The sequence below is a fragment of the Myotis daubentonii genome, chromosome 1 (genome assembly GCF_963259705.1).
Source record: "Myotis daubentonii chromosome 1, mMyoDau2.1, whole genome shotgun sequence".
Classification (NCBI taxonomy): domain Eukaryota; kingdom Metazoa; phylum Chordata; class Mammalia; order Chiroptera; family Vespertilionidae; genus Myotis; species Myotis daubentonii.
Window position 1 is genome coordinate 118090219 of NC_081840.1, and position 27550 is coordinate 118117768.

At 39.1% G+C, this 27550-nt stretch overlaps 1 protein-coding gene across 1 annotated transcript in view; it reads left to right on the top strand.

Annotated features, from left to right (window-relative positions):
• MDGA2 (MAM domain containing glycosylphosphatidylinositol anchor 2) overlaps window positions 1–27550 on the top strand; it is a 951352-nt gene that overhangs the window by 715279 nt on the left and 208523 nt on the right. The window contains 1 exon segment of the mRNA XM_059659042.1: window positions 13897–14190. Within this exon segment, the coding sequence (XP_059515025.1) occupies window positions 13897–14190 (294 nt within the window).

Genomic DNA, 27550 nt, shown 5'->3' on the forward strand with positions numbered 1-27550 from the left:
TTAGTCGACATTTAAACAGATATATCATTGCTTAGGAATAAAATGCAATGTAAAACCATATTAATAAAATGGTACCAAACTCCAGTCACAGTTACACATTAGCTCAGAATGAGTGATGTATCATTCCGATCAATGGCATTATGTGAGTTTTTATGTGGTTTTAAAATTAGGCCCATATTTTTATTATAACATTCTCTACTTCTGCAGACTGGCGGATTGGATTATGAAATGCAGTCACACATTGGTAGAATATTTGTTAAATAAGCCCTTATGTATTAGAAGAAAACCCTTCTCTTATTTTTTTAATTGACCAGTTATCTACTAACAAATCTGTTAATTGAAACTCATTTGCTCTAAAGAACATGTGCCCCTGACTTGTCGATGGAACATTGTGTTCACTGGTTGTTTCATTTTGCTCTTGACAAAGCATGAAAGAGCCAGCTTCATTTTATGTCCGAATGTTTATTAAAATGGTGGTGGTGTCAGTTCCCACAGGCTAAGGCATATCCAGTGATACATAATCAGTGGTGTAATTAGGGAATTTGTAAACCACAGACATTGTCCAGTGATCATTCATAAGAAGCCTAACAATGTCGCATAGATTGTACAAGGAGACAAATGGCCTTTTTATTATAGAAGTAAATTGATTTCTCTAGCCATTCTGCATTGAAGAGTTTACCACTGTGACCACAGTTGCTCTAGAAAGTAAAATAATTTGTGCATTTCTTTAAAGCACTTTTCATTGGCTATGCTTTCATAATGCATTTGATATATAATTTATAACTTATCCTCCTTTTAATTTAGAATCCCTTCATCTACAAGAAAGCAATCACATAATTAACATGATCTGACAGCTCCTTTTAACTTACTGATCCATGGTTTTCCTAGCAATGCCTGACCTTTGTGAAAATGAATAGAATTGACATTCGCCATCCTCACACAGGAGGAATAGATGTATTTAGGAATGCCTAAGCCTTACTACTTCATAGAAATAGCACAAGAGCTGGGGTACCTGTATTATGTGCCATTTTATGATAATATCCAAAATCACCAGCCCAATTATTATTTCTATGGCAGAAATCTGCAGCCTCTTTCCTTTCATGGCATTGGGGGATACCTCGGACTATTCAGATTAAAAAGGTTCATTCCTATCCTTTCCAAAATATTATATTCTTTGAATAGTTTCCTCATCTGAAATGCATATGTGTCTCTAAGACAACAGACAATGGCAATGAAATTTATTTATATATGTAAATATATATTTATGTTATTTATAAAATATTTCTTTGGCTTATACATATGCATGCTCAGTACTTGAGACATCACAGGTATGAATAGAACAAAATATTTGCCCTCATATAGAAATATATGTAAAACAAAAAAATACAGTTCTTGATATACTGATAAAAAGCATTGATAAGAAAGAAAACATAAGCCCTCACCAGTTTGGCTCAGTAGATAGAGCCTCGGCCTTCGGACTCAAGGGTCCCAGGTTCGATTCTGGTCAAGGGCATGTACCTTGGTTGCGAGCACATCCCCAGTAGGGAGTGTGCAGGAGGCAGCTGATTGATGTTTCCCTCTCATCAATGTTTCTAACTCTCTATCCCTCTCCCGTCCTCTCTGTAAAAAAATCAATAAAAAATATATTAAGAAAAAGAAAGAAAACATAATAAGTAACATATAACTACATGCTAGACCTTATGCTCAAGATGTTATGTATATTATTCTATTTGACCCTAAAAATATCTGAGGTAGTTACAATTATACTCACTTAAAGTGAGAGATATAGGAAGGTCACACAGCCAGTAGGTGGTGGAGCTATGATCTGAATCTAGACTACCTGACCTGAGCCTTGCTTTTTACAAGTGTATTACGCAACTCAAAATATTATACAATATACAGTACATTCTAATGTATATTGTACCAGTTTGTCTTTAAATTCTCATTCTTTATTATTGGCAGATGAGAAACCAGATTAAGATAATCCAAGATTGCACAGTTAGTAAGTAGGTTGGGCTCTCAGTCCACGTCAAACTTCTAACCTTGTACACCTACAACCTTTCCAAATTCTTCATATCTATTTTTTTTTAAAGAAAGGCCTCTGATTTAACAATGATCATGATCATTTACTGAGAATTGTCCCTATTTATCCATTTTCATAATGTATAATATAATATTTGAAGGTAGTAAATGCCCTAATTTATCTCTCTTGTCCCTAATTTTAAACATATTTTCCTATTGAAGGGGCTCAAAAAAATGTGTTAAAATAAATAGCTATTAGTTGTAGCATAGGAGTAAGTTTTCATATATGTGGTCCTCTGGTTTTTACGTTCAGAGTGTTTCCTATTATTTCAAGGGATAATGCATTGATAACACATAAAAATGTATTTAGATCAATCATGGCACCATTTTTTAGAGTGAGCAGTCAAGGACACAAATATGTAATAGACTATAAGAATTGCAGGAATTTGGGAATCTTTGAACTAACTTTTAAGTTATGGGACTATTTCCTGCTTATAATTTTTATTTTATATAATACTAGAGGCCCAGAGCATGAAATTTGTGCATGGGGGGGAGGCAGGGTTCCCTCAGCCCAGCCTGCACCCTCCCCAATCTGGGACCCTTAGGGGATGTCCGACTGCAGTCGGACATCCCTCTCACCATCCTGGACCGCTGGTTCCTAATCACTCACCTGCCTGCCTGCCTATTCACCCCTAACTGCCTCCTGCTGCCAGCCAGGTTGCCCCAAACTGCCCCCTCCCTGTCGGCCTGGTCACTCCTAACTGCCTGACCACTGGCCTGGTCACCCATTACTGCCCCCCCCCACAAACCTGGTCACCCACAACTGCCCCCCTCTGCCGGCTTGGTCGCCCCCAACTGTCCCCCGACCCCCGCCGGCCTGGTTGCCCCACACAGCCTGCTGTTCAGTCATTTGGTCATCCCTCACTAACTCCCCTGCCAGCCTGGTCGCCCCACGCAGCCTGCTTGTTCAGTTGTTTGGTCGTTCCTCACTAACCCTCCTGCTGGCCTGGTCACCCCATGCAGCTGCTTGTCCAGTTGTTTGGTTGTCCCTCACTAACCCCCTGTGGGCCTGGTCATAGGCAGCCATCTTGTGAGAGCATGAGGGTCAATTTGCATATTACCTCTTTATTATATAGGATGCTGTTTAGGAAGCAGTATTTAGCTTTAAAGGTAAAATTCTTAATCAATTGCTTATACTCAAATAACCATTGTTTTCCAGCTTAACTCTGCATTATCTAAAAAAAATACCAAACGTGAAATGGAACTTGATTAACCGCAAAGTTGAGGAATCGATGCCCTATTTTTCAAAAATGATTATATATTATCCCTTCATCAAATGACCTACTAATATCTTAGTAATTAAATAGCTTATCATCTTATTTCAAATTTTAACTATTATAATACTTCCATTCTTATTATAGAAAATAAAAGCAAGTGCTTGTTTTGCAATTTATATTTCTTTTTTTTTTAATATATTTTATTGATTTTTTACAGAGAGGAAGGGAGAGAGATAGAGAGTTAGAAACATCGATGAGAGAGAAACATCGATCAGCTGCCTCCTGCACATCTCCTACTGGGAATATGCCCGCAACCCAGGTACATGCCCTTGACCGGAATCGAACCCGGGACCCTTCAGTCCACAGGCCGACGCTCTATCCACTGAGCCAAACCGGTTTCGGCGTGCAATTTATATTTCTTCCAGAAATCTCAGTCCAGTTCAGATTCCTAGCTTGCTAAAATTTTAATATAATTTGAATCACTAGCAAGCTAAACTACTTGCTCATGTTTTTTGTTTGTTTGTTTTTTAATTTAATTTTTTAAAAATAAGTTTTCACATATAAGTAAGCTTTATATGCTTAATCAGTGACCATCATTCATTTATGCATTTCAGTGCATGAGAGACATATACAATAAGTCAGCTTAAAAACAGAAAAATGCATGCTTTCATATCTTTTCCCAAAAAGGTTAGAAGAAAATTCCCTTGTTAATACAAATTTATTTTAATCATTTAAAAAACATCTTATTATAAGCTTCAATTAGAAAAGTAACTAATGTAAAGATCATAACAATTCAAGATACTTGAAAAATAAACTTAACCAAATGCTACACAAACAGCCTTAGCCAAAGGTCCATTCACTGATCTGCTTATGAGGCAGCAAGCTCCAACCCATGTTTATTTGCAGCTGGCTTTGTCGCTTGTGTAGCAGGGAAAATATGAATGCCACTCAGAGAATGAGTTTCTATTTTGTCCTGTCATCTTACACTTTGTGTTGTGTTGAAACCCTCAGAGACTATTCTTGTACCATAGCAACACCTGCTGGGAGAGGGCAGTTGAAGCAGCAGCAACTGTTGCCTGCCAAACCTGTTCTCCTGACTGAATGGCGCTGCATGTCCTCCATCTTCCAATACTGAACCCTCCAGACTTGCTACACGCCAGGATTCTGTCTCTCCCCATATGTTTCAAATAACTAACAATGCCATTGTAATGGGATTTTCCACAACTCTTTAAAAAATAAGCATTGTGTATGTATGCATACTTGCATGTACATTTCCCCTGAGAATTTCCAAAGGCAAATGCCATGATATTTTAAACACATCTTTGTTTTTAAACATGCTTTCTTTCTGCTCTATTGCTAGGTTTATAAAACATTGTCGACCCTGTTTTATTAGCCCCTCTTGATTTATTGTAGGTGAAACAGTAAAAAACAATAATAAAAGTATTTTAGTGCAAAAAAAAGAGCACTTTTTATTTACAGAATGTAATGAGATCTTTTTATGCTTGTTCATATCATGGACAGAAATATCAGGTTTACCATCTGGTGTGAGGAGGTTTTAAAATAAGTGCTTGTTTCCTATATAATTTAGCCACAAGACTGTAGGTAATATAAGCCATAGAATATGGGTCCACGTGGACATTCTGTTGTAGAGATTTTTCTTTACTGAAAATAAAGGAAAGCTATAGCATGGGAAAATTACTCAGGACTACTAAATATTTCATAATATTTTAACTCTTTGTATCATTCCTATGACTAAATTAAAATCTAGTAGAAATACTAACATATAAAAATTTATTTTGGGTGGGTTTTAGTTTGTTTGTTTAAGCTTGATTTTAAAGAGTGTTGATCTTTTTTTTGCCTTTTATTTGACTTTTAATTTCTTTATTAAGGTATTACATATGTGTCCTTATACCCCCACTACCCACCTCCTCATGTCCTCAACCCCTGTTGTCTGTGTTCATTGGTTAGGCTTATATGCATGCATACAAGTCCTTTGGTTGATCTCTCCCCCTTACCCACACCCTCCCCTAACTGTTCCTCTGAGGTTTGACGTTCTGATCGATGATTCTCTGTCTCTGGATCTGTTTTTGTTCATCAGTTTATGTTGTTCATTATATTCCATAAATGAGTGAGATCATGTGATATTTACCTTTCTCCGACTGGCTTATTTCACTTAGCATAATGCTCTCCAGTTCCATCCATGCTGTTGCAAATGGTAAGAACTCCTTTTCACTGCAGCGTAGTATTCCATTGTATAGATGTACCACAGTTTTCTAATCCACTCATCAGCTGATGGGCACTTAGGCTGTTTCCAGATCTTAGCTATGGTGAATTGTGCTGCTATGAACACAGGGGTGCATATATCCTTTCTGATTGGTGTTTCTATTTCATGGGATATATTCCTAGGAGTGAGATCACTGGATCAAATGGGAGTTCCATTTTTAGTTTTTTGAGGAAACTCCATACTGTTCTCCATAGTGGCTGCACCAGTCTGCATTCCCACCAGCAGTGCCCAAGGGTTCCTTTTTCTCCACATCCTTGCCAGCACTTGTCGTTTGTTGATTTGTTGATGTTAGCCATTCTGACAGGTGTGAGACGGTACCTCATTGTTGTTTTGATTTGCATGTCTCAGATGATTAGTAACTTTGAGCATGTTTTCATATCTCCCTTTGCCTTCCTTCTGTCTTCTTTCTAAAAGTATCTATTTAGGTCCGTTGCCCATTTTTTGATTGGGTTGTTTATCTTCCTTTTGCTAAGTTGTATGAGTTCCCTGTAAATGTTGGAGATTAAATCCTTATTGGTGATAACAATGGCAAATATGTTCTCCCATGCAGTGGGTTTTCTTGTTGTTTTGCTGATGGTTTCTTTTGCTGTGCAAAAGCTTTTTATTTTGATGTAGTCCCATTTGTTTATTTTCTCTTTAGTTTCCATTGCCCTAGGAGCAGTATCAGTGAAGAAATTGCTTTGTCATATGCCTAAGATTTTGCTACCTGTGGATTCCTCTAGTAATTTTATTTTTTCCCATCTTATGTTTAAGTCCTTTATCCATTTTGAGTTTATTTTTGAGTATGGTGTAAGTTGGTGGTCTAGTTTCATTTTTTTTGCATGTATCTGTCCAATTTTCTCTACACCATTTGTTGAAGAGGCTGCCTTGACTCCACTGTATGTTCATGCCTCCTTTGTCGAATATTAATTGAGCATAGTGGTTTGGGTTGATTTCTGGGTTTCTATTCTAGTCCATTGGTCTATATGCCTGGTCTTGTGCCATTACCAGACAGTTTTGAGAACAGTGGCTTTATAATACAGACTGATACCTGGTATTGAGATCCCTCCTACTTTGTTCTTCTTTCTCAGGATTGCTGCAGCTATTCGGGGTCTTTTTTTATTCCAGATGAATTTTTGGAAAGTTTGTTCTAGGTCTGTGAAATTGCCGTTGGTATTTTAATGAGGATTGCATTAAATCTATAGATTGCTTTGGGTAGTATGGACATTTTGATGTGGTTTTTAAAAAAATTAAAAAGAAAGAATTTGCATAAAAATTATTTTGAAGTTCATATAATTTATAATTAAGCCTTGAATAATCAAGAGGTGACTATTCATCAATAGTTTTCTTACTTTGGTTGTTTAGAAACCTTGATTGATGCTCCATAAATCAATCAAAAATTTATTGAGCAGCTCTAAAATACTTAAGATGTCTCATGGTGTGGGACCTACTGAGGAAATAGATAAAACCTGATGCTGGCCTCGAGACATTTTAGTTACATATGTAGGAGTGCATATTTTATCTTGACATGTATAGAATAAATCAGATATGTTGTATCCAGAGACTTGAAAAATGAATAAAAAATACAGAAACCAGGAAAGACCTAAGACAACAAAAGACTTAAGTTGGGCCTTAAAAATGGGTAATTATTGGATGGGCATTGTGAGGACAAAGTTACTGCTAGACAGAAGTGAGGGAGGTGAGGAGTTGTGTATGAGCTAAGTGTGTTAAGTGGACTAAACGACCTGCCAAAATTAATAAAGATCTTTTCTTGAAGCACTGTGCTTTAATAACAGTTGACAGCTAAGCTGGAAAACAGACACTGGGATTTAGACCATCCTGTAAAATGGGGAGCTACTGAAAATATTTGAATGTTAGTAAAACAGATTTTTAAAGAAAGAATAATTCAGAAATGGTCAGATTTTTTAGAAGGAGAAAAAGACATTCATGAATTAAATTTCAGTAATCCATATATAAGTAGAAGAAAATGCAGAAGGAAATACAGCAATGCAATATATTATTATATTAACTCTGATTCAGGGAAGTTCTGCTTTTTATAAAGTAACAACATTGGGAACCTTTATTCTTTTAAGAGAAATGAGCTGTAGAGTGCTGTTGCCTTTTATCAAACATTGCTCATTACCAGTCATGGTTTCTAAAAGGATACAAATACCAGCAACTCAATTAATAAGTGAGGAAGCTTTAGCTAGTTGGATTTCATTGTCACCATGAATTAAGGACACTTTATCATTATGTTTTAATAGACACATAACTATAAAAAGTGGATTAAGGTTACTTGTTCAAAATATTTAGGGAATTTGGATCGGAATTATTTTGAAACTAAAGATAATTATCAGATTTGTCTTATATTTGTCAAATTATCAGATGAATAATTCTCACTGGCCACAGAGTATCACATTCTTATAAGTTTCACGTATTAACACAATTATTCCCAATCTTAGTGATGTGTTCAAATCAGCTGTGAGGTACATGATGATTAGAATATTTCCAATATTGCATGGAAGAGAAATGAGTGACGTTACAACAAGCAAGTTGACAATTTCACTAAACAAATGGCTTATCTTGCTTATCCCATAGTCCTTAATGAGAAGTCTCTACTCATGTGCCATTAGTAGTTGTTGCAAATACAAACTGTTAATTTCTTAACTTGCATGTAAAGTTTTGCAATTTTTCAAAACTTCAAACTATGAATGTATTTAAGTGCATGTCTCATGCTTAGCAAAAAAGAGGTGAGAACCATTGCCTCAGACACAGAGGAAGCACTGAAGTGTGATAGAACATCTTTCCTTTAATAATGTGTGATCTGAAATAAGCATGTTGCTAACATTCAAGTTTCATACAGCAAATCACCGGAAATAAAACTTACTTCATGTCAATAGGTCTTGTCAGCATGAGAATCCTTGAATCAGATCTCTAGGGAAATCTATCATAAACAGACCTTTTTATTGAAGTCTAATTAATATATGCTTTAAGTACAGATTATACATTCCACTCTAGACCACCCATCCTATCTAATAAAAGAGAAACATGGTAATTGGTGTATGACCGCTACCCTTCCCATTGGCTAATCAGGGCAATATGCAAATTAACTGCCAGCCAAGATGGCAGCCGGCAGCCAGGCAGCTTGAAACTAACATGAGGCTTGCTTGCTTCAGTGACGGAGGACTCCAACGTTCCCCGCCTGCCGCTGCAGGCCTCTGAGCTGCAACTCTAAGCAACTATGTAACAAATATAGAAGCTAAACAAAACCCCAGAAACCTGCTTTATTCAGGGATTCAGCCAGCAGGATCACAACATTGTAAGCAAAGGCCAGAAACCTACTTTCAGCAGCAGAGGCCTAAGAGCTGGAGCCAAGCCTCAAAGCTAAAGCTGGCCCAGAATTTAAAAAAGAAAAAAGAAAAAAAGGAGCGGTTGGGAGCTTCAGTCACCCCCAGCCTGAAAACAGCCCTCAGCCCTTCACCCAGACTGGCCAGGACCCCCAGTGGGGACCCCCACCCTGAAAGGTGTGTGCCCAGCTGCAAACAGCCATCATCCCCTCACCCAGGCTGGCCAGGCACCCAAGTGGGGACCCCCAACCTGATCCAGGACACCCTTCAGGGCAAACCAGTCGGCCCCCACCCATGCACCAGGCCTCTATGCTGTATAGTAAAAGGGTAATATGCCTCCCAGCACCGGGATCAGTGGAGCCGCGAGGCCTCCCGGCACTGTGATCAGAGTGACAGGGGGCAGCGCCCAAACCCCCTAATCGCCCTGCAGCTCTGTGTGTGACAGGGGTCGTGGCCACAACCTCCCGATTGGCCCTGCTCTGTGTGTGACGGAGTAGAGCCATAACCTCCCCATCGGCCCTGCCCTGAGTGTGAGAGTGGCGGCGCCCCAACTCCCTGATGGGCCCTGCTCTGTACATGACAGGGTGCAGCGCCCCAACCCCCTGATTGGCCCTGCTCTGTGTGTGACAGGGGGTGGCGCCGCAACCCCCCGATCGGCCCTACCCTGAACGTGACTGCCTTGAGTGTGACGGGGGCAGCGCCCCAACCCCCCAATCGGCCCTACCCTGAACGTGACTGAGGGTGGCATTGCAACCTCCTGATCCGCCCTTCTCTGTGCATGACAGGGGCAGCGCCCCAACTCCCCAATCGGCCCTCCTCTGAGCCCGACCAGGGGCTGAACCTAGGGATTGGGCCTGCCCTCTGCCACCTGGGAGCAGGCCTAAGCCAGCAGGTCATTATCTCCCAAGGGGTCCCAGACTGCGAGAGGGCACAGGCCGGGCTGAGGGACCTCCCTCCCCCCCCCCCCCCCGAGTGCACAAATTTTTGTGCACCGGGCCTCTAGTATGTATTATAAACTTCTAGAGGCCCGATGCATGAAATTCATTCAAGACTAGGCCTTCCTTCTCCCAGCAGCCAGACACCGGCTTCCCTCTGGCACCTGGGACCGGGCTTCCCTCGCAGCCCCAACTTAGTCCAGAAGATCCTTGGGAAGGACGTCTGGTCTAATTAGCATATTATGCTTTTGTTATTATAGATTTCTCAAAATTAAAGTGTAATTAATTCAGTGTTATACTTATTTGGGGATTCTAGAAAATGTATGCCTAGTTGTCTTTGAAGAGACAACTCTACTTATTACTTAGTTTATTATGATTTTATAATAAAATAATATATACTTTGTTTAAACTATAGTACACTATAAATATTTACATATTTTAAATCAATAAGTCATTAGTAAGCATACTCTGATGTCTTTGCTTCAGACAACATGATATTTTTCCATAGAGTTCAGGATAGTTAGCCTTCCCTGCATTCTTTTAAGTAAGAAAAATAAGCCAGTCATTTTCCTAGTCAAGACTAAAGATTAAATTTCCTCAATTTCCTTCTCAATGAAGAAATAAAAACATTTTCATTTTCTATATTTGCTTTATTTTATGTGATACAATGGAACAGTTGATAGAAAATCAGTTTGTCCAAATTATCTGTCTATTTCTTTATGTTTGGAATAATAAACTTTGATGTCATATGTTTTTGATGTTTCTCTGATTATAACTTCTCCAACAGTAGCATTGCAGAAAAGAAAAATCAAAGTAAGGGTAGTCTTATTATATATCAGAAGTTGTATCCTTGTGTTTTTATCAGGAGGAATTTTTTTCTAGACAATACATTATGAATAAATGTGGATCCCAAAAGGTGCAGACATTTCAAATTGTTCTACTTAATTTGATGTTTTTATTGTGAGATTCAATATTAAAAAATGCATTAATTAGAGAAAGGGCATAGTAAACATATCAAAAGTAATGGCATGTTCTTGAATTGGCTCTTTTCTTTGACTTTTCTTTTTTTTATTGCAGCTTATCTATCCAAATCTTTAAATGAAAAGATAAAGTAAAGGAAAACTGCAAGATCCTTTTTTTGAGTCTCTTAGCCCTCACATACAACCTCACATATCTCAAGATCTACTGCATCCAAAATCTCTACTAACAATATATTTTGCAGAAGATTCTGTTATATGTATGGGCTAATAATTATATAATTTCTACATTTTATTCTTATTTATCACATTTGTTCTAAAATGTTTATGATTTTTACCTATTATGTTTATTTCTATTATATTTATAGTTGTTTATCTTCTTACCTCCTTACCTTTCTCTCTGTTCCTACCCCGCTTCCTTCATCAATTATTTTGTGGCTTCCTGGACTGTGCCAAGTAGGAAAGCAGGCAGCAGATTTTAGAGACAGAGTAAAACACTCTGTGCTTTCAGAGATATAAACATGGGAGAAAATATAGAACAAAGCCACCAGTGCAGGTTAAATGGGTCTACAATGTAATAAGTGGTCAAGCAGAGTGAACAACCACCTCAGCCTAGGCATAAGCAAACTTAGCATTGAAAGTAGTAACATTGGAACTGAATCTCAACACCTGGGGCAGGCAGGGAGTGCTAGAATATATGCGGAACAGAGAAAAACTGCTTATTGAAGAGCACTGAGGTTCACTGGCTGGTAAAACCACACATGTGAATGAGTGTTATAGGAGTGAGCAATTCTAGAGACGCATTTCTCAGACATGTTGCCTAGAACACCATGTTCAGAGTGATACATTTGTGTTATTTAAAGTGGAGTTTTCATCAGATGAGTGCTGAAAAACAGGTTGCATTAACATTTTAATGCAAATATATTATATGTTTTTTACATATTATAAAAGAATGAAAATATAGGAAATATTCAGAGAAAATTAAATTATCAATAATCTCACACTCAGAGAGAGCCACTGTTAGTATTTTGCAGTATTTCTTTTTGGGCTTCCTTTTCCTCTAGATTTTTCCTCTTCTCTGAATCTGGGCCCAATTTCTTGCTGTCTTAATTTGTACATTTGCTGTGAAAATTTTGCTGAGTTCCTTTTATGTGCAAAATAGAGTGCTGAATGCTGACAATATAAAGAAGAACTAGAGGCCCGGTGCACAAAAATTTGTGCTCTCAGGGGGGAAGGGGGTCCCTCAGCCCAGCCTGTGCCCTCTCGCAGTCTGGGACCCCTCAGGAGATAACGACCTGCTGGCTTAGGCCTGCTCCCTAATGTGTCTATTTCAAAGCAGGAACATCATTAATGTTAAATGGTGACGATAATGTTATTATCCTTTGTGGTTTCTCATGCAGGGTGAGTAAACATTGAGGCTTCTTTTTGATCCTATTGTTAGAAGATGCTGCTTAGAAGTGCATCATTCCCTTTGGTTTACTTCTAAAGGAATAAGTTAACAAAATCACTTAATTGTTTATATTAAATTTATTAAATTAAATTATTTAATCAGCTATTATTTTAAATGCAACCATATTTAAACATATGCTTTGTTAATGGCAATTCTTAGACTGTATATATCTATTATAAGAAGGTCATGGTTAATGTTTTAATGTTCCATATTTTCTGATTTCCATTATTTAACTACTTTTTTCTTTTACTACATTTTTAAGATAAGAAGTAAATGAAGGAATTAAATGAAAAATTATACACAAAGATACTTAAATAGCAAGATATTTAATTCTCATATCACTTTTGACTTGAATTTATTTTTTTTCTGTGTGAGAAAAACATTTCCATATTAGTCGAAAGATAATTTTAAAATTATGCTTGGTTTTGTTCCTGGGCATTGGAGCACAGTGATGCTAGAAGGGAGAATAAAACCTTTGCCTTTTTACCCAAATGCAATTCTCTCCAAAGGAAGCATATTACATTTATCAGAAGGATAGAATTATTCATATATTTCTGTTTATTTTTATTCTGGAAGTTAATTTAGCCCATGCTTTTTGATAGATGTTCTATTGCATGAATAGATTTGAATGCATATACATTGTAAAAGTCTTCCAGTGGAACAGGTGATTTTATTTGTGAGAAAACTCCTTAGGTAGTATTTGCCTCTTGTTGTTCATGTTGTGTCCTAAATCATAACATATTTATCCTACTGCAGTAAAGTTAAGTTTCAGTGAAATCAACCTGATTTTCTCAGAAATATCTTCAGTAAAATCAGAAATTAGCTTAACTTCAAAAAATTACAATTCTTATATCATTGAAATATACTTTTGAAAATATACTTAAAATTAATATTACAGAAATAGTGGCAACAGTGTGACAAACTACAGTGATCTTGAAATGTCTTAAAGTGAAAGTATATGGGAAAATTCAAATCTCAAAAATATTAGAAATTCAACAGAGAAAAATACAGTGATTCTCAGTGTGGTATTGTAGTGAGTTGTTCCTCTCATGTCCTTAAGGGAAAAAGCAAACCTTAAACCTTAGCAATTTGGCAAGGTTTTCTAAACCAGTCAAAACTTCTAATTGTATGACAAAGGTGCTTCTTTTCCCTTTCCTACTACTTGTATTTACTGTGCCTGCTAAATCTACAATATCACATACCCTTTCTTATACCGTCCTTGGATAAGAGATAACAGCATAGGAAGCAGAAAACTGAAAAAGCTGAACCCTCAGAAGGCAGGATCATTCTTTTGTGAAATGCAAATATTAAATGCCCAATTAATGGCTGATAATGACAAATCATTGAATAAATGTTTCTCATGTTGACCATTTTAAGCCTAACTTAATGCTTTATTTATTTCACTAATGTTGGAAGACCTCACTCAAGAAAGTTCTATAAAAACAAATCAGAATAATTTCAACTGATGGTATTTACCACCTATCCCAAAGGTTTCTATAATTTTTGTCATCTGAATTGTCACACATCTTCAACCAGCAGAAATTGTTTTCTTATGATTTTCTGTGTTTGAATATGCTTTACCAGTTTATACTAACCTTGAAAAATTTTCTTTTTCCCATTTCAAGTTCCACCCAATCTGACTGTTCCACAGGAAAAATCACCTTTGGTCACCAGAGAAGGAGACACAATAGAACTACAGTGTCAAGTAACTGGAAAACCTAAACCCATCATCCTTTGGTCTAGAGCGGATAAAGAAGTTGCAATGCCTGATGGGTCAATGCAAATGGAGAGTTATGATGGAACACTGAGGATTGTGAATGTATCTAGGGAAATGTCAGGAATGTACAGATGTCAGACCAGCCAATACAATGGATTTAATGTGAAACCAAGAGAAGCTTTGGTGCAGCTCATTGTTCAGTGTAAGTACATTTTTTTCTATGTGTTTCTATTGGGAGGCAAGGGAACAACTGTTATAATCTTCTACTAGTAAAAATGCGGTGATTTTTGGAATTGGTTCAAGATAAAATATTTATACATTATTGCTACCTAATTTAAACTATAATTTTTGTTAAATCTGCCTATTACCTGAGCTACTACACATTAGTACTAGTAGATGAGAATTGTATTAGTGTGTATGTGTTTGTGTGGTGATTATAATAATTTTATGTGGTTGGTTAATGCCAAAAAAATCAACAAAACTAATAGTTAAAAACTGGCCATGCTTAATGAAATGAAGACTGGAAGTAATTGCTAATTCAAATTATAATACTCTTTTGTTTTCTCAGTTTATGTTTCTACTTCAGGCAATTGTGTGCTCTTTGCCCAAATTATTCACTTATTTCAAGGCATCCGTTTGTTTAAATTGTGCAGACCTCATCACTGAAATGCTATGTTTGCATATCTGAAGTCGTAAGAGTAGATTGCATAAGTATCTAGTAATATTGAGATAATTCAGGCAGATATTTTGTGGTGAATTTTTACTTGCCTTTCTTTACAGGTATTAAACTGTGTGATTTGAATGATAGATTTTTAACTATTTTTTATTGAAATCACTCTAACAGTTCTAACAAAAATATTATAGACTTTGTGTGCTTTGTATTTGCTTTCAGTATTAAAGTTCCTAAATTCATTAATTTTATAAGTTTAATGATGTCCAACTGGTGTTGGATTATTAGAGGATGCCCTGATAATTTTGATGGCAAGTGGTGTGGATAAGGCTGAAAGAGAAAAAGCCAATTGAACACAGTCTGTTCCAACTCCAGTAGTGCTGCTGTAAATTTTAATTGATGAACTATTTGTTAAGTACATGGTGGCAAAGACCTCAAGAAAATAAGGAATCGGATGAAATTGCACACTTCAATAAATAACAATGTTGGTTTCTTTCTGTGGTTCTTCTGTAACTCAGGAAATGAAAAGAAAAAAAGAAATTAGTCCAAATATGTCAATTTTTATATTAGACTTAAAGGCATTGACAAATTGAATGAACTGACTTTAAATTTAAAAGAATAATTGAAATATGTTTTGGACTGATAGCAGTAAATGCATTTATGTATGAGGTAGGTGAGTGGCATATGAGGAGCAAGGTTCTAAAGCTGCCTAAACATTCCAGTTGATTACTATTTTTTTCTCCAAATATTGCAGCTTTTAAATGGCAGGTTTCATTTAGCAAATCACTACTCCTTTTTACTGGCTGGCCTTTATACTCATGCAATAAGTTCATGGGTAGGAGAAAAAGAATTATAAAAAACCGTGGTACATCTTCACAATGGAATACTATGCAGCTATTAAAAAGAAGGAACTTTTACCACTTGCAACAGTATGGATGGAACTGGAGAGCATATGCTAAGCGAAATAAGCCAGTTGGAGAAAGATAAATATCACATGATCTCACTCATATGTGGGATATAATGATCAACATAATTTGATGAACAAGAATAGATCAATCTAGAGACAAATCATCGGGGGGGGGGCAACCAAAGGACTTGTATGCATGCGTATTAGCATAACCAATGGACACAGACACTGGGGCGGTGGGGGCTTGTCCCCGCTGGGAAAGGATGGGGGAGGGGGTCAATTGGGGTAAAAGGAAACATATGTAAAACTTTAGACAAAAAAAAAAAAAAAGAGAGAGAGAAAGAAACCTTGCCTTAGTTATCCAAAAATAAGTCACCCCCTCAAGTGACCATAGAGAAATGGATAGAATTTGGGAAACTTTATTCTTCTTGGTAATCACAGGATTCTGTGCTCCCTCCAGAGTTATGCAGAACACTTCAATGTTCCTAAAGCTATTAGGGCAATTAGTTTTCACTCTGCTCACACCTCTCTGGGAAAGCACTGACAGAAATAAAAGCTGTGGAACCCAGTGGCTCTGGGGAATTTTGAATTAAAGGTTCAAGAACCAGGGTCTCTAATCTCCATAGAATATACAAATGCCCCAAATTATATTCGTGAGTTAAATTTCCTTTTTCTTCTTCTTCCTCTTAGTAAGTTCCATGGAAAATGTTAAGTTCAAGATTTTAAAGTTCAATAGAGGAAGACAATATATACTGGCACAATTGTCCCTAGTGTCACAGGGATGTAATTGACTGAAAGACATCAATAGACAAAGTCTATTTCATTTAATGTAAGTAATAGGATCTGTATCCTAATAGATAGGTAGATATAGATAGATGGTAGATAGATAGGTAGATAGATAGTAGATAGATACATAGATATACTTATAGATATAGATAGATATGTATCCTAATAGATGATAAATAGATAGATAGATAGATAGATAGATAGATAGATAGATATTATATAAATAATGGAATAGTCCATTTAGTTTTGTGTTCAAAACCTCCTAATGAGACTTGTTCTTAGCTAATGTTGTATTAAAATTATAAAGCAATCATTTTATTAAAACTGTAAAAGTTATTTTTTATCTTCATTCTCTTCTTAAAATGTATAGAGTATGAAGCAAATGAAATATGCCTAAAGGTATTTTATACCATTTTATATTCTCTTCAGAAAGCTTAATCATCAAAATGAAATAATATAAATTATTAAATTCTTGTTCACATTGCTCATTCCTAGAAAGCAGATTTACTTTATAATATTTTAACTTATGTAATTACCAGTTACCACACATGATATGGACCAAAATAAAAAGTTGCAAGTACAATATTTTGAAAAAGTGTTTTAAAATTGATTTATTAAGAAAAATAAAACAAATTAATTGCTAAATAAAACTGGAAAGTACATTGCAGTTTTATTTAAAATTTTTAGCCATTAATTTTATGCATGTCTTTGGAACTATATAACAATTATTTTGTTAACTTTTTGGCTCATTTTTATTTGAAGCATTAGAATAAATAATTAAAAATACACATGTGTAGGAGAAACTAAGATGGTGGCATAGGTAAACACCAGGAAATTGCTGCCTCCCACAACAACTTCAAAAATACAACGAAAAGACAAAACGGACATCATCCAGAACTACAGGAAGGCTGGCTGAGTGTAAATTCTGCAACTAGAAGAAAAGAGAAAAGCACACTGAGACTCAGAGGAGCTGTGGAAGTAAAGTGCAAAGGTACGGAGGCTTGAGCACAGATGGGGAAAGGGGCTGGTACCTGAGGACTCGGCTGTCTTTTTAAATCGGGAGGGAGTCACAAGCTCCTGACTGCTCTGAACTCCAGTTCTGGGAAGTCTCTGGGGACCCAGGACTCATACAGGGAGAAACTGGACTGTCTGGCAGCAGGCAGAACTCTGAACTTGAGGGCAGCTTTCCCTCAGAGGTGCTTGCAGCAATTATTGGGACACTGAGAGGCGCGGCCCCTTAGGGCAGGGCTGAGGACCAGCCATAGCTGCTTGCTCCGCCCTTTGATTCCTGAGATCCCGCCCCACCGAGGCTGCAGCAGAGGCTTTTGCATATGAATGCCCTGGCCCTTTGCAACCTGAAAAATACCTAACAAATTGCAGCTGGGCCACAGACCCAGAACTTCCAAGAGAAGGCCAAAGGCCCCACAGCAGCTTGCATTGCTTCACAGCTGGGCCTCATCAGGGCACCTCCAAACTCCAAAAAATGAAGGAGAATCTGTTGTTCTCTTCATAGCTCCTGCTGGGTAACCTCAGGCAGAGGCTAAATTAGCACCTCCTTAGATCCAAGAGCCAGTGTACCCAGTGATCAGAGGGGAACCATCCAGATTACAACTCCTCAGATCCATAAGGGACACACTCAGGGTGCAGACTCAGTGAGCACCAAAGCCCCACTGAAGCAAGTCTTGCCCCAGAAGGGTGTCTTCAGCACAGAAGTTTTCCCACTGCAGACACAGCTGATTCTCACTGCCAGTTGGCCTGGAGGTCAATTCCTCACAGTGATCCTACAACAATCAAGGCATAACTACAACAAGACTGTGCACAAAGCCCACAAGGGGGTGCACCAAGTGTGTCCACCTCAGGTAATTGGGGAGGATGAGCCACTGGGCCCTACAGGACACCTAGCACACAAAACCACTCTACCAACACAGGGAAGCATAAAAAATGCGGAGACAAAGAAACAGGTCACAAATGACAGAAATGGAGGAAAGCAAACTACTGGATATAGAGTTCAAAACCACGTTTATAAGGTTTTTCAAGAATTTTATGGAAACCACCAATAAATTTAGTGAGACCCTGGAGGATATGAAAAAAAGACCAACTAGAAATTAAGCATACACTGACTGAAATAAAAAATAAATAATATACAGAGATCCAACAGCAGACAAGAGGATCCCAAGAATCAAGTCAAAGATTTGAAATACGAAGAAACAAAAAATATCCAACCGAAAAAGAAAAAAGAAAAAAGATTCCAAAAATACGAAGGTAGTGTAAGGAGCCTCTGGGAAAACTTCAAGCGTACCAACATCAGAATTATAAGGGTACCAGAAGAAGAGAGAGGGCAAGATATTGAAAACCTATTTGAAGAAATAATGACAGAAAACTTCCCCTACCTGGTGAAAGAAATAGACTTACAAGTCCAGGAAGCGCAGAGAACCCCAAACAAAAGGAATCCAAAGAGGATCACACCAAGACACATCATAATTAAAATGCCAAGAGCAAAAGACAAAGAGAGAATCTTAAAAGCAGCAAGAGAAAGACAGTCATTTACCTACAAGGGAGTACCCATACGACTGTCAGCTGATTTCTCAACAGAAACCATGCAGGCCAGAAGAGGGTGGCAAGAAATATTCAAAGTGATGAATAGCAAGAACCTACAAACAAGATTACTTTATCCAGCAAAGCTATCATTCAGAATAGAAGGTCAGATAAAGAGCTTCACAGATAAGAAAAAGCTAAAGGAGTTCATCACCACCAAACCAGCATTAAATGAAATGCTGAAAGGTATTCTTTAAGAAGAAGAAGAAAAAGGAACTCTTACCATTTCCCACAGCATGGATGGAACTGGAGAGCAGATAAATACCACATGATCTCACTCATTTGTGGAATATAATGAACAACATAAACTGATGAACAAGGACTGATCCAGAGACGGAGAGGCATTGATTGGACTGTCGGGCCTTGGAGGGAAGGTAGGGGAAGGTGGGGGTAAGGGGGAAAGATCAACCAAAGGACTTATATGCAAGCATATAGGCCTAACCAATGGACACAGACAATGGGGGGTTGAGGACATGAGCTGGGGGGGGGGGGTAGGGGGCAACGTGGGGATAAGGACACATATGTAATATCTTAATCAATAAAAAATATATTAAAAAATGCACATATGTATATGCTAACTGATTCATAATGTTGTAATGTACCCCCGAATCACAGAAGGACGTCTCAAGAAGTCGAATTAAAGAGTCATGTTTATTGCAATCTGGGACTATTAAGGGTCATTCCCAAATCTCATAGTAATAAGATGGTTGAAAAACCAGACTTATATAGGCAAAAATCACAAAGGTATTGATTACATCCCCGGGTTTGGAATGAGGAACCTGGTTCGCAAAAAAAGCAGTTTACACAAGCAGAATTAAGCATGTTAATTACAGTTTTGGGTCTCAGGATCACTGAGTTGACAGAAACACTTAATCTGGGACAGCTGGGTTGACAGGAACACATTATCTAGAGCCCTCGGGTCTCGAGACCACTGGGTTGCCAAAAGTTCATTACCTAGAGGCAATTTAGAGTAATTGTGCTGTCCTGGTCTTGGGACCACTGAGTCAACTAGAGCGCATTATCTGTGGCCACTAAGACAATTTAGGATAATTGTGCTGTCCTGGTTCCCAGGTACAGAAGAATGTGCTCTCTAAAACCAGTAAGATAACAATCAATGAGATAGTCATTCAATCGAATGGGATGATTTATACAATTCAGAAAATCAAAATAACTTTTCTATTGTTAAGCCAAACAACCAGGGTTAGAGTTAAACTATAGTTTCTACATGAGATAGTTACTACCATACTTCAATAATATTGTGGAGGAAAAATTTTTATTTTACTCTTCTAGGGGCTTTTAGCTGGTTTAATAGTTAAATTTACATAAGATAGATTAACATGAGTGAAATAATTTTTTAATTTTAGATTTACAGGAGTTTCATAAAAATATGAGACCCAATGACAAGTAGGCAGTTGAAGCTTATAGGCTATCTTGAGCTACGGACTGGAATAGGCCCTGGGGCTTCAAAGTAGGAGCATAAGAGAAAAGTTACCTGCCAGAGAAAAGTTATCTTTTATAATGACTCTCTCTCTCTCTCTCTCTGAGCCAGGCCCCCTGACTAAATTCTTTTAGGTAGGTAAGCCGAAGCAAAAGTTTTTTCTTGAGTTGACTGGTCTTGATTGACTTCAGGTCAAAATAATCCACATGCATAAGATGCACATTTTGGGATGGCATATTCTGCTCTCCTTCAATATAATTTAAAAGTTATAGTATGTGTAGAGCTTACTGAACAAAACTAGAACAATTTCCTCAAAAAATCACAGTAGTAAAGTTCTTTTTTTAATTTATTAATTAGAGTACTGACCACTTAAATATTGATTAAATAAAAATGATAGCAAGTGAATATATTCAAATAACTATATTAAATTATAAAACCAAGATATGCTTATTGTCCTAAAATTTTTTATTTTTTACATTTATATTTGTATTATATACATATACTTGTAGTCGTGCATACTATAATTTTAATTTCATAAACTATATTATTTTATTTTTAATAAAAGCTATCCTTTACAGGATTTTACCTCAAAGCACTGGTAAAATCCTATCTAATAAAAGAGAAACATGGTAATTGGTGTATGACCGCTACCCTTCCCATTGGCTAATCAGGGCAATATGCAAATTAACTGCCAGCCAAGATGGCGGCAGGCAGCCAGGCACCTTGAAACTAACATGAGGCTTGCTTGCTTCAGTGACGGAGGACTGCAATGTTCCCAGCCTGCCTTGCCGGCCTCTGAGCTTGCAGTTTAAAAAACATTGTAACAAATATAGAAGCTAAACAAAACCCCAGAAACCAGCTTTCAGAGAGCTGGGAATCTCAGAGCTGGAGTTGATACAGATTTTCGATTATAGAACTGAAACAAACCAGATACCTGTTTTCAGCAGCTGAGGCCTCAGAGCTGGAGCCAAGCCTCAGAGCTAAAGCTGGCCCAGAAAAAAAAAAATAAAAAAAATAAAAAAAGGAGCAGTTGGGAGCTTCAGTCCCAGCCTGAAAACAGCCATCATCCCCTCACCCAGGCTGGCCAGGCACCCCAGTGGGGACCCCCACCCTGATTGAGGACACCCTTCAGGGCAAACCAGCCGGCCTCACCCATGCACCAGGCCTCTATCCTATATAGTAAAAGGGTAATATGCCTCCCAGCACTGGGATCAGCGGAGTGGTGAGGCCTCCCCACACCAGGATCAGCGGAGCTGAGAGGCCTCCCGGCACCGGGACCAGCATGACAGGGGGCAGCGCCCAAGCCCCCTGATCGCCCTGCAGCTCTGTGTGTGACAGGGGGTGGGGCCACAACCTCCCTATTGGCCCTGCTCTGTTTGTGACAGGGGAAGGCGCCCCAACCCCCTGTTCCACCCTGCTCTGTGCCTGATAGGGGGGAGATCCCCAACCCCCTGATCACCCTGCGGCTCTGTGTGTGGCAGGGTGCGGCACCCCAGCCCCCTGATCAGCCCTGCTCTGTGTGTGACGGGGTGCGGTGCCCTAACCCCCCCCAACCCCACGGGCCCTGCTCCGTGTGTGACGGGGTAGAGCCATAACCTCCCCATCGGCCCTGCCCTGAGTGTGAAACCGGTGGTGCACCAACGCCCTGATTGGCCGTGCTCTGTGGGTGATAGAGGGCTGGGCTCCAACCCCCTGACCCACCCTGCTCTGTGTGTGACAGAGGGCAGTGCGCCAACTCCCCTATCGGCCCTACTTTGTGAGTGACGGGGGAGCTCCTCAACCTCCTGATGGGCCCTGCTCTGTGCGTGACAGGGGGAGCTCCCCAACCCCCTGATGGGCCCTGCTCTGTGCATGACATGGGGTGCTCCCCAACCCCCTGATTGGCCCTGCTCTGTGAGTGACAGGGGGCAGCGCCCCAACCCCCTGATGGGCCCTGCTCTGTGCGTGACAGGGGGTGGCGCTGCAACCTCCCCATCTACCCTGAATTGAGTGTGACAGGGGACGGTGCCCCGACCCTCCAACCGGCCCTACCCTAAGCATGACTGAGGGTGGCATCGCAACCTCCAGATCCACCCTGCTCTGTGCATGACAGGGGGTGGCGCCCCAACTCCCCAATCAGCCCTGCTCTGAGCCAGACCAGGGGCTGCACCTAGGGATTGGGCCTGCCCTCTGCCACCTGGGAGCAGGCCTAAGCCAGCAGGGCGTTATCTCCCAAGGGGTCCCAGACTGCTAGATGGCACAGGCCAGGCTGAGGGACCCCTCCTCCCCCTCGAGTGCACAAATTTTTGTGCACCAGGCCTCTAGTGTTTTAATAAAGAGAGTATAATTTAAAGTACATTTCTTTGAAAATCAGCTGGAAAATATATATAGCATAATGCCACTTTTATTATTAAAGCTTTATTATATATATGAACATTTTTGTCACCTACAATTAAAGATGAAATATTTCTGCTATGAGATATAAAATACAGACTAAAAACCAAAGAGTGATTATAGTGTTAAATTGTATTAAGTAACAGACTTTCATCCATCTCCAAATGAGATTTCATGCCCCACTTACAACTTTTATTTTCCAAATGAACACTTATGAAAGGACTAATCAAGGCTATTGATAAGCCCATGTTCTTTACCTTTTTCTAAAGCAAGACCAAATTGGATGAAGAGTAGGGAGCCACACATCAGGATTTTATTGCTTACTCTTTCTCTAGAAATCTAGTGATGAATGCACGCTAATTTATTTCAATCAAAATGAATGTTTAACCAAGGTAGAATATCATGGGCTTTATTTTTAAAAAGTATTAAAATCAGATTGGGATATATGATAGTATATATGCTCATTATTTTTAGACAAATTACTGAATAAATTTCTGTAGTGTCCAGATATACAGAATGATTGTATTGAACAAATATAATTACTTTTTGGATTTTTTAAAAAGAAAATTTCTCTAAAAATATCAGTGTAGCTAGAGATTAATCAACAGTTAAAAACGAGACAAGGTAGCTATTGAGAAAAAAGGAAACAAGGGAACAATTTGTCATATTCACACAAAAATACATTAAAGGCTATCCAAATGAATTTATAAGTGAATGGACAAGAATTTTCACTTACTAGCAGAACAATAAAATGACTTTCATGTCAGTAGCCTAGAAAGCCCTACTTATGCATAAGTACTTCCTATTCTCCATCCTTTCTCAGCCTCACAATCAGAGTAATTGGGTTTTACCCTGGTACCTCTTAAGGCAAGTTCCTCTTAAATTGTGGTTAAGTTCCACCTCTTCAGAAACCTCCTGGCGACTGACAAGGGCCCTTCTTGATAGTTCTATCAACACTGGTGTTTAGTCTGCACTACACATTGTAGAACTTCAAAGTAGACTTCATTTTGAATATTCATGGTAGGTGATACACTTCTGATACCGAATATTTGAACTGGAGCCTGGATTCTTTGTCCGCCGGAAGCAAAGAATGAATCCACAGACAGAAAGTGGTATAGCAAATGGGGAGATTTATTGAAGAACAAGTACAGACTCCCACATAGGGAGGGGGAAATGGGTCCCACAGAACTGATTCCCATGCAGGGAGGGGGAAGGGTCCCACTTTCTTTTTCCCCAAGTAGCTTATAAAGGCTACAGTTCCTGTGTCCTGATATCCCCTCAGATTGGTCAATATTCCCCTTTGAATTGGTTACTATAGTGATTCCTAAGGCCCTCCTCCCTTATAGTCCTTTCATTCCTCTGGGCTTTCTTCTTTTCCATCTGAATGAAGGGCTCCCTTCTCTTTATTTTGTAAATATAGACCTTTCCTGGCTACTTCCAGTTTCCTTGTCTTGTGGAAATGCAACTGTTGCTGCTCCCTTATCTTATGGAGATGTAACTGCACCTGGCTTCCTTGTGTTATGGAAATGTACCTTCTCCCAGTCTGCAGCCCCGTGCTTTTCCATGGACCCCAATTCTAAAAAAATTCTAAGCCTGCCTATGTTCCCCTGAAATCCCTGCTTCACTTCTTTCAAAATCATTGGTTATTATTTCACTGTTGCCTTCCTCAAAATTATCTTGTAATACTTCCTGTGAAGTTCTTTAAGTAGTACAAATACTTCTAATGATTGTATAGATTTTACAACAAGCTTTTACCTAATTGGATTTACTTTTTTCTCCAAAATGATCTGAATCTGACAGATTTTTATTTACACCCATAACATAAATTCATCTTCAAAATTAGAAAACTTATATTTGAGGTTATTCAAAAGACTAATTCAGAAACATAAATGGTAAGTTCAAGGTTATTTTCAACATAAAAAGTTAATGACTGCATTATGAGTATTTAGTCAATGCTTTTATCAGGATGATAATTTTGAAGAGAGCATTTATTTAAAGGATATTGTTTAACCCAAAGAATCCTAGCTTTTGTTATTCATTACTATTGTTAAAAGATAAACTAGGTATATTAAAAGTTTTAAGAGAAAAAAATCCTTTCTAATCGGCAGCACCAAATTGTAAGTGTACCCATAGAAGCTCTGGGAGAGATTTTTATAGAGAAAAGGGAGTAGCAAAGGAAAGAGATTATGAATTGGGTATAAAGTCTAGGTAGCGATTTATGATTGGTTGTCCTTGGGTTTTAATTTTATAACCTTGAGGCATTTGCATGTCTAGAATTTGGCTTGCTTAGATAGTCTGCAACAGTATTAGAGCCATATAGTTTAATGGCCTCCTTGTTTAATTAATTTAACACTCTGTATGTAGTCCTTGGCAAATATCTCAATATCTCTAAGCTTTAGTTTTCTTGTTTCCAAAATAAAATTTTTTCCTATTTTCAAGTAGTATTTATTTGAAATAAATTTGTACCAAACCTGCATTGTTGCAGAAGACCCCAGAAAAACCAAGTGACACTTTGAAGAAATGGAGGAACACTGTTTTAATTACACCGGCGGACTCCGGGAATAATTTCCAAATCAGAGTACTGAAACGTGTAGGGGCCCTCATTTTATATCTCCCTGTGGCCTTTGTCCCGCAAATATGGATTATGCTTCCGGTCCTTTTCGTGGGCTTGCAAGAAGGCCCTCAGGTGTTGGGGGTCTCCAGGCCATATCTGATGGCCTGGCCTGGTGCCAGCTCTAACAACCCTCCCTCCAGGCAGTGCCCTATTCACAGGTTTATGGCCTCTGTAACAAGTTCTGCAAGACCAGTTTCTGGGAAGGAGGTAATGACTTAATTATAGGTTAGCTTGCTGGCATGGATTCCAGTTGCCAGCCCCCCAAATATCAGGATTACATTTGAATTAGCCCTTTTTAGCCTTCTCATTACCCCCACCCGCCTCTTCCCACAAACTTCTCTTAGCCTTGTGGTACAACAACTTCGGGATGTTATGGTGAACAGGGGTGACGATAGCTCTTAGCTACTTCCGGCTGGAAAGGGGCAATGACAAAGGGGTTAGCGTCGTTTTTTCCTCTCGGAGGGGTTTGTAGGGAATTCTTCTGGTTTGTAGGACCATCTGAAGTTTAAAGGCATTCCCGTCCGGTTTGCAGGCAGGCAGAGGTAAGCCACGGTCCCACATATATAGAATGATCCTGCAGGGGGGCACGAGGGGTAAGTGGTGTTTTCAGCCTTGAGGGTAGAGTTGCATAGTTCATCTGGGAGGCGACCTACTGGACATTGGCCCTGGGTGCTGCTGAAACAAATAGGAGCAACATTAGTTAGCTGCACATTGTGTGACAGGTCCTATTATTTTTTCCATCCAATACAATTCCAACCCCCCACCCCCCATGTCCATTTGGTAGTGGAGTCATAACATGCCGCAGGCTGGTAAGTATAGCTAACAAAAATCTGTCTTGATTGGACTTTTCCATATACTACCAGGTCTAGCATATTTGGGTAGCGAGTTTCTAAGCAAGCACATGTGGCAGTGGCCCCTATGGGAGGCAAGTATGTGCTAGCTAATATTATTAGCGGGAGCATGTTATTTCCTCTATTTCTGTTCAGTGGGGGTCTACAACAGTGAACCGCTAGGAGAAAGAGTAGTATTATGACTATTTCTGCCAGGCAAATGTAGCCAAGGATGGCATGACAAGGTGTAGTCCAACAATTCATGATGAGGCCTTTGTTCCTTGCTCTGTGGGAAACAGTAATTTTATGGTGCTTCTGTGTCCCAGCAAGAGCAGATGAGGTCTCCTCCTCGTACTAGCCTCGGGTTCCAACGGCACTCATAAAAAGACAAAATGAGAATTATTAGAAAGATAAAACCATAGCATATTACCTTTAGGGGGAGATAAGAAAGAAAGATTAGTGTTAGGGAGAATTCAGCAGGGTGTTATCTGAATTCTTTAGAGCAGGTTGATCGGCCAGGTCCACTGTCTTCTTGAGGATGATTGGCAGGGGGTGTTTCTGGTCAGAGGTCACCTTCCACTCAGGCTGGGCGTCACTCGACTGGTGGGCTGCCTTCACCCGGGAGTGGTGGATCCAGGTGTTCAGTCCTGCAACCTAGCTGTGGGATGGTTAATATGACTGGATAGGGTCCCTTCCAGGTAGGCTTGAGGGGCTCCTTCTTCCAATCCTTTACCCAAACCTGGTCTCCAGGTTTATAAGGATGTGCAGCTGTTCCTAGAGAGATGGGTAGTCAGTCAGTAACCCACCTGTGGACCTCAAAGACAGTTTTTCCAAGTCCTTGTAGTTGTTTCTGGATTTCTAAGTTCCCTATTTCCCTCAAATCTCCCTTTGGCCGAATCAAGGGAGGGGGTCTACTATAGAGAATTTCAAAGGGAGAGAAACTTACCCTGGCCCTTGGGGCACAGTATACCCACAAGAGTAGAAGAGGCAAGATATCTGTCCAGGGTAAGGCTGCCTCTTGGCATAGCTTAGCCATAGTCTGCTTTATAGTCCTATTCATGCGTTCTACTTTCCCTGAACTCTGAGGCCTGTAGGCTGTATGTAGGTTCCATTTAATTTCTAAAGCCTTCACTACCTGTTGTACTATTTCTGCTACAAAGGCTGGGCCACTATCAGACCCTATGGTCAGAGGCATTCCATACCGTGGAATTATATCCTTCAGCAATGCATTCGTGCCTTCTCTCGCCTTTTCCGTGCAAGTGGGATATGCCTCAACCCAAACTGAAAAGGTGCAAACAAAGACCAGCAGGTATTTATTTCCTTTGCTAGGCCCTATTTCTGTAAAATCT